Source organism: Artemia franciscana, chromosome 8, assembly GCF_032884065.1.
Source record: "Artemia franciscana chromosome 8, ASM3288406v1, whole genome shotgun sequence".
Lineage (NCBI taxonomy): Eukaryota > Metazoa > Arthropoda > Branchiopoda > Anostraca > Artemiidae > Artemia > Artemia franciscana.
In genome coordinates this window covers 3,121,273-3,137,222 of record NC_088870.1, presented here as the reverse complement: position 1 = coordinate 3,137,222, position 15,950 = coordinate 3,121,273, and the positions used below count along the sequence as shown (strand labels likewise).

The 15,950-nt window shown below is 34.6% G+C and overlaps 1 protein-coding gene across 7 annotated transcripts in view; it reads left to right on the top strand.

Annotated features, from left to right (window-relative positions):
* The window catches only part of LOC136029877 (dopamine receptor 1-like), a 298,704-nt gene that overhangs the window by 123,205 nt on the left and 159,549 nt on the right, over nucleotides 1–15,950 (top strand). Inside the window, exon 1 of one of the 7 annotated variants that reach the window (XM_065708356.1) lies at nucleotides 15,211–15,620. The exons of 4 other annotated variants lie outside the window; for them this stretch is intronic. In XM_065708356.1, the coding sequence (XP_065564428.1) occupies nucleotides 15,489–15,620 (132 nt within the window). In that variant the 5' untranslated portion in view covers nucleotides 15,211–15,488. Of the gene's footprint in view, nucleotides 1–15,210; nucleotides 15,621–15,950 lie in introns of those variants that run through there. 2 more of the 7 variants (XM_065708357.1, XM_065708351.1) reach the window with 2 other exon arrangements.

Here is a 15,950-nt window from a genome sequence, read left to right as displayed (position 1 = left end):
GGTTTTCTGAAGAACCGTGCTAGTTAGGGAAGGTAAAATAAAATATCTAATACGTATCTAAAAAAAATGTCTAATATTAGGGTTGTTTTAAAATTACGTAGGTTTTTCTAAGTTTAGTTATCAAACTAAAATAAGAATTGTACATGAAGAATTTTTCTACCAAATAGGACGAAAAGAGGTCATAAGGAATTATCTAAATGAATCTAGAACTGCTTGTGATAAGACAAAGAGTAAGCTTTGAATATATTAGGATGGAGTAAGAGTAAACGTAGATGGGTTGGCTTATGTTTATGGGCTGCAGTGAGTTGTCAGCAGTAGTTGGTAGAAGTTGCAAGGGTTTGATTCTATTGGTAGAAGAGCTTTAGCAAAGGTCTTTTCCTTGTATGATATACCAGACAAATACATTAAAGTGATTAGTGCTATGTACGAGAATAACACCGCTGCGGTTAAGCTAGGAAATGAGGTTAGCAGCTGGTTTCGTATTAAATCAGGAGTTACGCAGGGTTGTGTTCTAATACTCTTTATATGGATTATTTTGATGGATTTTTTCTTAAGGAGCACAGGAATTTATTATTAGTATTATTACTAGTAAATACGGTGGGAGTAGTGAAGATGTTAAAAGTAGAATAGCCAAAGCTTAGGGAGTTTTTTCACAGTTAAAAAAAAAGCTTGTAGGAACAGGAAGATAAGCCTGCAACCTTAGATTAGAATATTGGAAGCTACGGTGATGACAATGGTCAGGTATGGCCCTGAAGCATGAGCGCTCCGAAAGGCGGATTAAGGTTTGCTAGTTGTTTTCCAGAGAAATTGCCTACTGATTGTTTAGGATACCCGACTGACTGACCGTTTTTAAAACAGTAGGCTGTGTGATAAGTGTTGTTCAATCCCACTTTCTAGGGCTAGAATGAGAGAAAGGTTGAGATGGCTTGGGCCCGTTCTGCGGCTGAAGGATGACAGATTAGCAAAGATTGTCTTTTTCGCCAACCGTCTAGGGCTGAAAGGAAAGCAGGTTGTCCGTGGTTGGGGTGGAAGGATATCATAAAGAAATACTTAAAGGAAACGGGGACTTTCTGGGAGGGTGTAAAGAGGGAGGCTTTGAATATTTTACGATGGAAGAGGAGAGTGCGTAGCTGTGTTGGCTTCAGGCGGCTTGGTGCTGTGGTGAGTTGTTAGTAGTAGTAGTAGTAGTAGTAGTAGTAGTAGTATTTAACAAATGAAATATCTGAATATGCTAACAATATTTTAAAACAAAGCAATGGACAAAAAAAGTAACAAATTTCGAATAACAAAGAAATCGAAATATTGTGACTTACCATCCGGAAGCCATTATCAACGGAAAAAAAACTTAATTAAGCTAAATTAAACTAAACGTATAGGGAAAAGGAGAAAAAAAGACAACAATAACAAACAAAATCCACATCTTAACAATTTCTAATATCAAATTGACATAACTTCCAATATTGATGTTGAAGTTATTAAGATGTGTTTTTTTTTTGTTGTTGTTTTTGTTTCTCTATTTCCTATGTTTTGTCTAATTTAGCTTAATTCATTTTTTTTTATTTCACTGATAAATCTTACCGGACACGAAGTCAAAACACTCGTATTTTCTTATTATTTAATTTTTTGTACTTCTTTCTTGTGCGCTACTTGGTTTTCAAATATTTTACCCATCTTTTCAATGTTTTCATTCGTTAAGTTCTGCAAATGGTAATACAATATGGTCTAAGAAATTATTTACTATTAGCTGAATGAGATGCGTGTTTATGATCTATTGAAGTGAAAACCAAAGGGGTTTTAAGATACATAGTCGCTTCTCATTTATTATTAATATAAGTGTGATAAGTAGTCTTTGTCTTGCAAGTGACATGTAATTTGCAACATGCTAAGAAATTTGGTTCCTATAAAAGTCAAGCTAATGCTTGTATATTTACCACACTCATCCTTGTGTAACTTGTATTTGTCATTATATCGTTCAAAATACTTGTTAAAAATACATGTGACATACATGTTGCAAATACATGTTACAAAACATTTGTTGCATGGTACAAGAAATGTAACTGTAAAATGCTAAGTATTTTGCTTCCTATCGAAGTCAAGCTAGTTCTTTTATAAAAATATAAAAAAAAAGTTTTTTTTAACGGAAAGTAAGGAGCAACATTAAAACTTAAAACGAACAGAAATTACTTCGTATGTTAAAGGGGTTGCTTCCTCATCAACGCCCCGCTCTTTACGCCAAAGTTTGACTCTTTCTCTTAACTCTACTTTTAAAAACTTTAGCATAAATAGCGGGGGGTTGATAAGGAAGCAACCCCTTATTTAATTTATGAACGTTTTTAAATCAATGCATGGTTTGATTCTGGCTCTCCGCAGATGAATAATTAAAACGAAATTTGCATATTTATTTTTTTCGCTAAATGGCTTTCTCATAGTTTTGATCGAATAATCTTGAAGAAAGGAGGGAGGGAGGAGGCCTAGTTGCCCTCCAATTTTTTGTTTACTTAGAAAGGCAACTAGAACTTTTAATTTTTTACGGGTGTTTTTATTAGTAAAAGATATACGTAACTTATAAATTAGCTTACGTAACGAACTTCTGTAATTTCATGCTTTTATTACATATATGAGGGGTTCACCCCCTCGTCACCTTGCTATTAGCACTAAAGCTTAAATTTTGTCCCAGTTTCTTAAGAATGACCCCTGAATCACAAAAGCCGTAGAATAAATAGTTGAAATTACTAAAAATACTTTACTGAACAGAGCGAGGTGACCCCATCATATGCGTAATAATTTCTATTCGTTTTAAGTTTTATTTCTTCTCTTTAATTTCAGTTGAAAAAACTTTTTCATATTTATTTTTTCATTGTTTTTTTAAAAATAATGCTAGAAAATCCTGTGCTCCCTTCATGGAAATTTTCTTCCCCCATGATAAATTCCTCCAAGGTAATTTTTCCAACATATCCCCTTCTTTTCAACCCCCCCCCCCCTACAAAAATCCCCCTGAAAACGTCTGTACACTTCCAAATAACCATTACTATATATAAGTACAGGTCAAAGTTTGTAACTTGTAGCTCCTCAAACGGGGACGGTGGGTGATTAAATCGTCCTCAAAGACATAGTTATAATTTTCGACTACTTTGAATAAAATGGCTATCTCAGAATTTTGATCAGGTGACTTTGGGAAAATAATTAGCGTGGAGGGGGCCTAGATGCCCTCCAATTTTTTGGTCGCTGAAAAAAGGAAGTAGAACTTTTTATTTCCGTTAGATTGAGCCCTCTCGCAAGATTCTAGGACCACTGGGTCGATACGATCACCCCTGGGGAAAAAACAGAAAACAAAAAACATACAAAAAAACAAATAAACACCCATCCGTGATCTGTATTCTGGCAAAAAATGCGAAATTCCAAATTTTTATAGATTGGAGCTTGAAACTTCTACAACAAGGTTCTCCGCTACGATCCGATACTAGAACTTTTCATTTCCGTTAGAATGACCCCTCTCGTGAGTTTTTTAGGACCATTGGATCGATACGATCACCCTTGGGAAAAAAAACAAATAAACACGCGTCCGTGATCTGCCTTCTGGCAAAAAATACAAAAGTCACCATTTTTGTAGGTAGGAGCTTGAAGCTTCTACCATAGGGTTCTCTGATATGCTGAATCTGATGGTGTGATTTTCGTTAAGATTCTATGACTTTTAGGGGTCATTTCCTCCTATTTTCTAAAACAAGGCAAAGTTTCTCAGTCTCGTAACTTCTGATGTGTAAGACTGAACTTGATGAAAGTTACATATTTAAAATCAGTATTAAAACACAATTCTTTTGATGTAGCTATTGGTATCAAAATTCCATTTTTTAGAGTTTTAGGTACTATTGAACCGGGTCGCTCCTTACTACAGTTCGTTACCACGAACTGTTTGATTACCCACACTCTCCCTTGTCACCTTCTTATGGAGATATTTAAGTAGATTTTTTGTAAAATCATCAGCTGCTTCCTCTCTGTCAAAAATCATATTCATCAGCATCATACACCCAACTTAATAAAACCAATATTTGAAATAATAATTTACCATACTATCAGCACCGGAGTTTTTGCTGTTCTTCCGTCGTCTCAGTACCGTCCTTGACTTTTCTCGCACAACAGATCTTCCTTCGTTTGCATATTGTCTAAAAACGTTTCACTCCTGTCTGTGTCACTCGTTATCTCGTTTATCGTTGCAGTGTTTTTGTGGAGTGCAATCAGTAAGTTCGTCTTAGAACTGGACGTAGGTAGAACATTTTAGATGTTATCCTCGTCCAAAATCAAGAGGTAAAACATAGAAAAAGCGCGTTGTAATTGCAGTTCAAAGATATTGCAGTTAAAATCATCTGCAGAGACCGCAGACATCTGTCAATATCAGCAGATATTGTACATACTAATTGAACTATTGCATCTAATCTGTGAGAACCAAGACCGTATCCAGGGAATAAAGCGTTTGAATACCCCCGCTCCCCAGACAAAAAAAAGTTTGTCCAACTCGTAAATGCTTAACAAAAATGTGTATAAACAACTTTTGATGCGTTTTTTGAAAAAAAAGTTGTAAAAATGTCCACCTCCCCGAACAAGATCCTGGATATGGCACGGGTAAAAACCTTGAAAAAATTGGTTGCTCCTAAAATGCTGAAAGTTTGTATTAGTGTCGAATATGGGGCAAACATTTAAATGGTCTATTTGTCCAAATTCTAGAATTCAGATCTAAAGTTAATGTGAAATACAGGTTTAGCCCAATATTACTAGTTTAAATACAAAACTGTTGAAAATCGACAAAAAAAAAATTATTTATTGAGCTCAATAATGGTAAAGTAAACTATAGAAGTAACAGCAATGTACAAAGTAAAGTACTTAAGAAAAAAAAGCCGCAAAACCACAAAAAAAGCTGCAAAATCACAAAAATACTTAGGAAAATGGACAAAATGTTCCAAATCTGCACAGACCTTACATTGTCATGCACTACTTATAGACATCAGTAATAACGCCTTTATATCTCGATTCAAATATGACCCTTGGTACTAGTTCGTTATCCCAAATAACCTAAAATGTTAATGTTATCCCAAATGTTACTTCAGCCTATCAAATGCTATCCCAAACAATCTCTGTGTTGCGCGAGAGAGACAGTGGCACCCGCATCAAACTCGCATTAGCACTGCACAATTAAATACACAATAGAATCACATAAAATGCACAGTAGCAATGGCACATTGGACTTTAATTGCATATAAATGGAAATCATAACTAGCAGATATAAATGTGTCAGTAGTCCATAAAATAGACCACACAGACATGTGAAATATATTCAGATCAATTGATGCACAAAATAAGTATCACGGGCGTTGATTTAGGAGGGCTCAGAGCGCCACCTCTTGGGACTTAAAAAGACTCTAAGTTTAGGCCAAGGTGGGTTGCAATTGTGTTCTAACTTTAGATATGCCACGGAAATTTTGTTTGAACTGTAAGTTATACTAGAATGTTATCAACTTAACACAGCACAAGGACCTAAGGACCAGGAACAAACTTAGGGGGAAACGGGACCAGTCCCTGAAAAATTCTTAATTTTTCAAAATTTTCGAGCACTTTTCAATTGAACTATTGACTAAAATACGTTTAATCTATTATACCGCCCCCCCCCCTCTAGAAGATTCTTCGTGCGTGACCGACAGACAAGCATACCCCTTGGGGCTGGAGAAAAGTTCCCTCAAAAAGAAATTTTGAAACAAATGGACGTCAGAGGATGTTCTTTTTCATGTTTTTCGCTATCACCAATCAAGGGCGTACCTAAGAATTGTTTTTGGGTGGAGGAGGGATTTCGTCCGCGGGGAGGCTACAGGAAATTTAAAAAAACGTGTCAAAAGCCTGTTTGTATGTATTTTGTTACGTTTTTATAAGTCAAAATTGAATTTTTGGGGATCAAATTCTGATCCCTTCCTTATTGGAAACGGCCTTGTCACCAGCCCAGAGTTTTAAATTTTAAGGCAATATCCAATGAGGGCCAGAACCAACGTCTATTTTGTTTCAGTAATTAACTAGTAATCCTGTTGCAAACCAGTTGCTTGATCCCTTTCCTATTTTGTACTTTTGTCATTAAACCGAACAATCCTCTTTGCAATGAATAGATGTGTGAGATATATTAAATCTTATATATATATATATATATATATATATATATATATATATATATATATATATATATATATATATATATATATATATATATATATATATATATATATATATATATATATATATATATATATATATATATATATATATATATATATATATATATATATATATATATATATATATATATATATGTGTGTGATTTACAAAATTTATTGATCTATTGCGTGCACAAAATTTTTAATTTGAATTGTAAAGACGGCTTTTGATATTCAATACCCCAAGAAGCTTTTCTCATGAATAAAACATATTAGTTATTCTTTTTCTGTCATCTAAAATAGCAATTCTTTACTTTCGGGGATTTCCCTGTCATTGGTCTTGAAACTAAACGAAATTGAGGAGTTCCAGTGGCATAAAGCGAGAAAGAGAGAGAGAGAGAGAGAGAGTGGGAGGGGCTCTGCATTAGGATCTCACAAGATATGATATGGGACAACCAAGCTACAACCAAATGTCTCTCACCTCACATTTCATTTTGCCTGCTCTTAATTTGAATACTTATTTTAAGGTTATTTTAAAAATACTATAATTTAAAGATTAGCAAACAAATAATCATACAATTGTTAACAATTTGCAATAGACACAAGTAGAAAACCGAATCTCACAAGAGAGAGAGAGAGAGAGAGAGAGAGAGAGAGAGAGAGGGGGGGGAGAGAGAGAGAGAGAGTGAGTGAGGGGGGGACTCTGCATTTGGATCTCAAAGGATGTGATATGGAACTACCAAGCTACAACCAAGTGCTTCTTACCTTTTATTTCATTTTGCCTGCTCCTATTTGAATATATGGTTGAAGTTTATTTTAAGAAAACTATAATTTTTAGCAAACAAATATTTATAAAATATTTAATAATTTGCAACAAGTCAAACTCCCTAACCTTCCCCCTTGAAACAGTCTTGTCAAAAAGTTAAACATGGTTTGTACCATAAGATTTGTTCATAATCAATTGAACAAGCAGTGAATATACGATAAAAATCCCCAAAAGGCTCCTACGCCTGCAAAGGAAAGGGAAAATATATGAGTAATTTAAAAACTAATTGGATTGTAATCACTAAAATTATGTAATTATGTATTTCTCTGGTACGAATTATGTATTGCGATTAATGAAAAAAAAAATCATTAAGACGCCGAGTTTCTTCAATAAAAACTAACAAAATCGGAAAAATCAAATTTCCCCCTTGAACAATCGGATTCTAATGGTCATACATAAAGTTGGACAAATTCTAAAGGACGTAACAATCTTGAAAAAAAAACTTTTTTTACATGTTTATGCTGTTCAAAAAAAGAAGAAAAACAAGAGCTAAGAGCTCATATGGCACTTGTGACGAGGCAAGAAGAGCTAAGAGATCATACAGTATGAGCTCTAACAAAATTCTATGAATCAATAGATTGAATTAAAAGGAAAATCAGAGATTTAATGGCGTTCAGGATTTAAAATAAGAGCTCTGAGTCACGATGTCCTTCTAAACATCAAAATTCATTAAGATCCAATCACCCACTCGTAAGTTATAAATACCTAATTTTTTCTAATTTTTCCTCTCTCTTTAGCCCCCCACATGGTCGAATATGGGAAAACGACTTTATCAAGTCAATTTGTGCAGCTCCCTGACACGCCTACCAATTTTCATCGTCCTAGCACGTCCAGAAGCACCAAACTCGCCAAATCACTGAGCCCCTCCCCTACTCCCCAAAAGATAGCGAATCCAGCACGGTTCCGTCAATCACGTATAAAGGACATTTGCTTATTCTATCCACAAAGCTTCATCCCGATTCCTCCACTCCAATATTTCCCCCTCAAACTCCCTCAATGTCAAAAGGTCTGGTCGGGATTTGAAATAAGAGCTCTGAGACATGAATTCCTTCTAAATATCAAATTTCATTAAGATCCGATCACCTATCCGTAAGATAAAAATACCCCAATTTTCACGTTTTGCAAGAATTCCGGTTCCCCCCCCCCCCCAACTCTCCCCAATGTCACAGGATCTGGTCGGAATTTAAAATTAGAGCTTTAAAGCACAAGGTCCTTCTAAATATCAAATTTAATTAAAATCTGGTCACCCTTTCGTAAGTTACAAATACCTCAATTTTCAAAATTAGCCCCCCCCCCCCCAACTCCACCAAAGAGAGCAGATCCGGCCTGGTAATGTCAGTCACGTATCTTAGACAGGTTTTTATTCTTCCCGTCCAGTTTCATTTTATATCACCGCTTTAAGTATTTTTTAGATTTCCGGTCCCCCCAACTGCCCCCCCCCAATTATGCTGGATTCAGTTGAGATTTAAAACAAGAGATGTGAGTTACGAGATCCTTCTAAGCTTGAACCAACATCCCGCTCTTTACGCTAAAGTTTTTTACTGTTTTAAAAAGAAGAGTTGAGAGAAAGAGTCAAACTTTAGCGTCAAGAGCGGGATGTTGGTGAGGAAGCAGCCCCTTTCATATACGAAGTAATTTCTGTTCGTTTTAAGTTTTAATTTTGCTCCTTACTTTCAGTTAAAAAAACTTGTTTTTTTTATTTAATTTTTAATAAAGCTCGACAGTTTTTTTTTTCCTTTTTTTTCTTCAATAAATGTTTTTAAGTATGGGTCGAAATTCGTTCTTTACTAGATTCTGTGTGACGCCGCCAACATGCTATAATGCGCTAAGAATATCCCGCCCTTTCAGTTTTTGTACTAAAAATTTATGTCTTTAATTCATTTTTAGCTTTTCTTTTTGAGGTAAAGATGTTTGTTTTTGCTTCATTTACTGTTTTTAATCCCCAGCAAATCCTATAGAAAAGAAATTAAATTGTCAATATTTAATAACCATATATCCTAAAGATAGTTGCGAGTTTTTTTTGTAAACCTTAATTTAAAGGCAACGCCTACTTCTACTTTTAAGAAGCAGTGCCCTGAGCATTTACCTATATGTAGCTTATGTCATAACATTAATTGTAAACGATTATTTGGTTTCCTTAAGAACAAATATCCTTTGAACATTTGATCACCTAGATGGACACAATAAAAACACAAAATAAGAGGGCTGTTAGATAAGATAAGATCTAGGCTATTTCACCAAAAAAAAGAAATAAACAAAAACATTCAATAGTACAATTTCAAAATCCCACAAAGGCTTCATGGCCTGTAAGGAGGGAGATTGTGAAGCAAATCTCTCAACATTAAAATACAAATACATTAAAGTAAAACATTTATTCATAAAAATGGAGAAAATAAAAAAAATAGAAAGAAGGAAAGAGAGTTCATTAAATATGCTTTATGACAATTGTAATTGATCCCAAGGTCTAAAACTATAATAATAAATAAAAACAAGTTACGGTGATTTAATAAAGTCAACATTCATATTGTTGTAACAAACTGTTGAAAAAAAATAACTAACGCTAACAGTAGCCAAAACTCTAAAAAAAAAATTAATAAAGGCTGGTTAGCCCTATAAGCTATACATTTAAGTAATACAAATAATATGGAAATTATTTTTCTTATAACCCTTTTGGCGGTGCCAAACGAGTCACATTCTTGAGCCAAATTGGGAAGGATGTTCCATATAAATGATCATTTTTGGTTATTGACATTGTTAAATTTGGTTGATTTTGGTTGTCAATTTGAAAACCAAAATGTATTCTATGCATTAACTAAGAAAGTGTTCAACCCTTGTAATGCTACTAATGTGAAACTATCTTAAAACTTTGCAGTGGGAATGATATATCTGGTGAAAAAAATTTTTCTGAGCAATCTCAAAGCAAACTTTCACTCAAAAACGGACTTTGTATTAAGATTATATCATGCAAGATATTATTATTCCCCTTAAGGTTGTTCACATGCATAGGTTCTAAATTTACTTTTGATAAGTACCTATAAAAACATGGGCACCCCACCGGTATTTTTGTCCCCCTCCCCTGAAATTAGTACAAATTTTGAGCTACTGGGGGAGGGAAAACAACCCGCCATTATCCTGGGTTCACCCCTGAATGTCCCAAGGGAGTATAGGGGTTGTTAGTTCCCTCACAAGAGCTGCAACCAATAAGTTGGTAAAACATGTGTCGCCACTTGAGGCAATCAGGCGTTATGAATCACCCCCTAATTATAAAAATAGGCAACAACATTTTCTAGTCGTATAAGATCCTTTCGCAGAAAATATCTTTTTCGTTAGACTATTTTCTAATAATAACTCTAAGCGATTGATAATAACTCTAATACTATTCCATTTGTTTTAACTTGAACTCCCACTTCCTTGTTCTCATTTAAACGTTTAAGCAAGATATTGCACCTTCTAGGGAAAGCTTGGAATGACTTAATTCAGTCCCTTTTGATAAACGAAATGTGACACAATCATTTGACAATCATTTGTTCGAAATTCTCGGGATCTATTGCCTTCAGAACTTGGGAATTTCTTAATTTCAGAACAATGATAGTAATCGCAATCAATTTTATTGGTAGTGTATTGGTAGTTTTGTTGGTAGGGGTTATACTTTGTGAATCAGCCATGAAACTTCAGCAGTTGCTGAAGGGCTATCGAAAAAATTGCAGGAATATGGGGTTTCTTATGATTTTTTTTTTTTAACTTTGAAACAATGGTATCTATCACATGCAACCTTTTTATGGCTTTATATACAGCTTGTAATTCATTGATCAGTAGTTGCTAGAGGGATATTATTTTGACCTAATGTGTTAAAATTTGGGAATATTCCAAATTTCAGAATTATGACTGCAATAACAAATACTGCTATTCATATTTTCATTTATTGGTTATAGTTTACGTATTAGCCAAGATTTTTCAGTATTCGCAGAAGAGCTATGGTTAGGATTGCGGGGGCCGGCTGATTTTCAGAAGTTGAACATTTTCAAATCTAAAAATAATGATATCCACCACGATCAATGTAATTTATAATGTCAGGTATATCTAGTAAGTCCTGCATTAGCTGAAATATTCAAGAGTTTCTGAATGCTATCCAATTTAATTTTACAAGATAACTACCGCTAATATTACTGCTACTACTAACACTGCTACTTTTGAGATCTTCATGCAGTACCAAGCCGTCTGAGGCCACACAGTTACGCACATTCCTCCTCCATCCTAATATATCTTCCCACCACATTCGGGGATGACTGCTTTTCTTTTGACCCTAGATGGTTGGCTGACAAGAACGATCTTTGGCAATCTGTAACTCTTCATCTGCAGAACGTCCCCTAGCCATCTTAACCTTTCACGAAAAAATAATTGAAGAAAAACGTTGTTAATTTTTATAAAGCAGTGAACAAAATAAAATATAAATTACACTTTAGCTAACAAAAATAAAAATACTCCGAATATTTCGGCACCACATCCGGGAGCCTTTCTCAGCGGAAAAAAAAGAAATTATGTTTCATTAACCTGTAAGATTTTGATTGGATTTGGGGTTGGGTGACCTCTTTTCGTATTGTTGCAAGTATTTATAATTTTCATTTTTAATAGATTCCCATTTATACACCGATTGTGGCAGAGCAAAGTGTCAATATATACAATTACTTTAGTTTTTCTAAAGTTACAGTCAGTGCGGGAGTGTTTGTTTTATAATGTGGGTTTTGTTTTTTATTTATTCTATTTTTTATATTTTTTTGTGGTCTTTTAGTTGTCGTGGCATTTTTATAATGTCTTAAAAAAGTCTTAAATTGTTGTGTAATTGTCTTTTTTTTCGCTGAGAAAGGCTCCCGAATGTGGTGCCGAAATATTCGAAGTGTTTTTGTTAGCTAAAGTGTAGTTTATATTTTATTTTGTTCACTGCCTTATAAAAATCAAACCCGTTTTTCTTCAATTATTTTTTCGTAAATGGAAAAGCACTGTGGTCTAAGAAATTATTTATCTTAACCTTTCTTTTATTACAGCCCTTCAAAGCGGGGTTGAACCAAACTTTTCGTACAGCTTTCTATTTGAAATAGGGTAAGTTTGCCAGGTACCCAAAAATATACAGCGAATCCCCTCCGTCTTCCAGACTACCCACATCCATAACAACCTTAAATAAAATCCGTCATTTTTTTTCGTTTTAAGAAATGTTGTTCTTATAACCCAAGACTGTTGCTCTATTTTCTGACACCAAGAGTTCTTATCTGGCACTTTAATACTTCTAAATAATTGACAAAAAAACTCTTTTCAGAGCTTCCTTCAAAGGGAGTATCACTCCCTCCAAAGTAATCTATGTTCAGTCACATTTCGATCATCCTGTTGTATATTAAATGCAATTTTTTTTCAACTGAATCTAAGGAACAAGATTAAAACCTAAAACAAAGAGAAATTATTAAATATTTAAGGGGGCTGGCCCCTCGTCAATACCTTGCTCTTTACGCTAAAGTTTGAATTTGGTTCCAATTCTATAAGAAGGGTCCCTGAATCATAAAGGCCGTTTAATTAGAATAAATATCTCTTTTGAAAGGACTAAAAAAACACTATCGTAAAGAGTGAAGTATGGGGTGAACCCCTCATGTACGCAATAATTTCTGTTCGTTTTAAGTTTTAATGTTGCTCCTTATTTTCAGTACTTGTTCTCCTTTAATTTAATTTCTGATCGTTTTTTGATAATGCTGGGATATCCGGCACGCCCTTCATGGAAATTCCCCTTCCTCAGTGAAAAATTCCTCCATTGAAATATCCTCCTACATAACTCCCTCCTCCATCCCCTCACACTAGAAAAAATCCTCCTGAAAACGTATATATGCTTCCCAATAAATAATAATATATGTAAATTATGGACAAAGATAATAGCTTGCACATCTTCTTTCCGGGGCTGTGGGAATTAAGTTATTCTGAAGGACATTACGTTTTGTCGACTATGCTGAAAAATATGCTTGTCTTAAAATTTTGATCGGGAATTTCAGGAAAAAGTGAGTGTAGGAGGAGGCCTAGTTACCCTCCAATTTTGTGGTCACTTATAAAGGGCATTACAACTTTCAGTTTCGTTTGAATGAATCCTCTTACGATATTCTAGGATCAAAGGGTCGAAACCCTGGGAAAAAACACAAACAAACACCCATTCTTGATCTTTCTTCTTGCAAAAAATGCACAATTCTACATTTTTGCAGATAGGAGATTGAAACTTCTAGAGTTGGGTTCTCTAATAAGCAAAGGCTGATGGTGCGATTTTCATTAAGATTATAAAACTTTTGGGGGGCATTTCACCCTTTTTCCAAAAATAAGGCAAATATTTTCCGGCTCGTAACTTTTGATTGGTAAGGCTAAACTTGATGATACTCAAATGTCTGAAATCAGAATAAAAATACAATTCTTCTAATGGATCTATTGGTATCAAATTCCATTCTTAGCAGTTTCGGTTACCATTGAGCTGGGTCGCTCCTTACTAACAATTCCTTACTACGAACTGTTAGTAAGCTCTGCTGATCTTCTTGAAAATGGCATCTGTGACCTTTAAGCGGAACAGCGAATAATTATTAAAGTATTCCAGTGTGTCTTCTTTTTCTTGTTTTGATTATTATGAACAAGCTTTTGCCACTGAATCAAATTCGGGGCCCTGCGGCGGTCTGCTGCAGCTGAGATTGAATTTCGGGTTCTGTATTACCGAGAATAGATCAATCACACCTTGGTACCAAAGGGTATTCCAGTTCAGGGTTGCCGATGACACATTTTATGTCAAAAGGACACATCCCCATGTGCTGGGACGCAATGAAATGAAAGGGCAAAAAGTAGCACATTTCCGAATTTGGGATATAAAAGGACAAAACAGGACACATTTTGTATATCTATGACATTCGACGAAACATTTCCTAGCTTGATACATATTTTGGTAAAATAGAGTTATTTTTACCAAAGTAATTTTTCTCAGAATTTTTTTTGAGCATCCAGGTTTTGCCCGAGATGTCGCAAGTGATTAATTTTCTCCAAAGTACTGGATTTATACGTTTATGTAAGTTTCTTGCTTTTACACTAGGTCATTTTGTATTAGTGTTTTATATATAATTTTTTTCCCTTTTCATTATATTTGAAACTGGCCGCTTTGAAAGATATTTACAAAGCGTGCTTTGGTCAATAATACAACTGGTAGAAAAACCTTCTAGTTTCTTAAATTTCAAGTTGGACAAATTTTAGCTATAACCGAAACATTTTTAAATGCTCAGAGAACACAATCATAGACCAAAAAAGAACAAAAAAAGAACACAAAAAATTGGCAACTCTGCTCCAGTTAGTCTACTGCTTCCAGAGAGGAAAAGACGAATGAAAACCTGCATAAGATGAGCGTAAAAATCTTTTGGTTAGAAGAAAACAAATAAAAAGAGATTGGCACGCCAAAGCCAAGATAAATGTCTAAGATAATTCGCTATTTTGTTGTTATCCCGTTATATCATTGGCACTGGACAGAATTTTCATACTTACGATTTGCATTTGACGAGATACTCAAAGCTAAACTAATACTATTTAGCCGTGAAAACCATTGAGGCACTCAAAAATATCTTCGGAGGCGGTGATTTTAAGGACCAGTCCATCTTTTGAGATGGTAATATATAGACCCTGCTAGTTGTTAAAAAGTGTAGAAATATTTAAAGGAACAAATCTTTGCCACATTTCCATGTATGATTCAGAAAATATTAATCTTGAAGGTTTTTCTTTTACATCTAAACGTATCTTGAGAGGCTCGACTTGGGGTAATTCAAAAAGGGGAGCTCACGTGTACACACCCTGACCAGGACAGCCACTAAGCATTTAGTAATGTCGAAAATTCAATTACAGAAAATACCATAGTATAAAGTATTAGGATGATTAAAAGTATTAGGATGCAGTCCACCTTATCTCGCTGTAAATGCGATATAAGCGATATAAGGTAATAAAAACACTAAACTTTTACCTAATATACTTTTAGGAGTAGTATTCAATGCATAAAATTTTAGCAAAGTCCAAAACTCACGACTGACAAAACCTCAAGACCACGGGGAAAATCCATAGGAGCCTTGCCTTAGACAGGCAAGCTGTGAAATAACGAGATGTCTGAAACTTGTTTAGAACAGAAGTATAATTTAATGAACACATATTCATTAAATTAAGATAAAAGGTATTGGCAACATGACATCATTGACATGTCATGTAACTAAAAAAAAACAAAACAAAAAAAACGTGTGTCTCATTTTGAGTGTTTATGAGCCAACTGAACCAATAGACTGAACCAAAAAGAGGCTGCCCACCATGTAGTGGGCAGGATAAAAACGTTAGTTCTAATAAAAAGTTTTAAAAGTCAAGTACTTGTGAAATTGCGTGTACCCGTGTTAGGAAGATACTTGTTGAGAAAGGGTTATGAGCTGTTGTATCGGATATTCATGCTGCATGTGAGATTCAGCTGTTGTATTGAAGGCAGGCTCAAAAGCATCGATTTGTGCATTACAGCGACAGACAATTTACTATCGTATCCAGAACATGTAATAAGCAATGGAATAGTAATGGAAGCAAAGGTAAAGATTTTGTGAGCGAGATTGCTTCATTTGATATATAATTGAAGCAAATTGTAAGAAAAGCCTACGACGTCAGAGAAAAGCGGTAAAAATAGGAACCTTTCGTTTTAAGACGTTTGGGAAGGGGGGTTGCCATATATAGGCAAGTTAAAAATCATAAACATCTATGAAACCTGTTTAAAACATAACCAGAAATTAGTAAGCGCCTGCTAATTAATTAAAGACATAAGGGCACCGGCAACTTGATATCATGTCTTGTAAATGAAAAATGTTATGTCTCATGTCGTTTCTTTATGAGCCAACCAAACCAACATATTAAGCCATATGGTG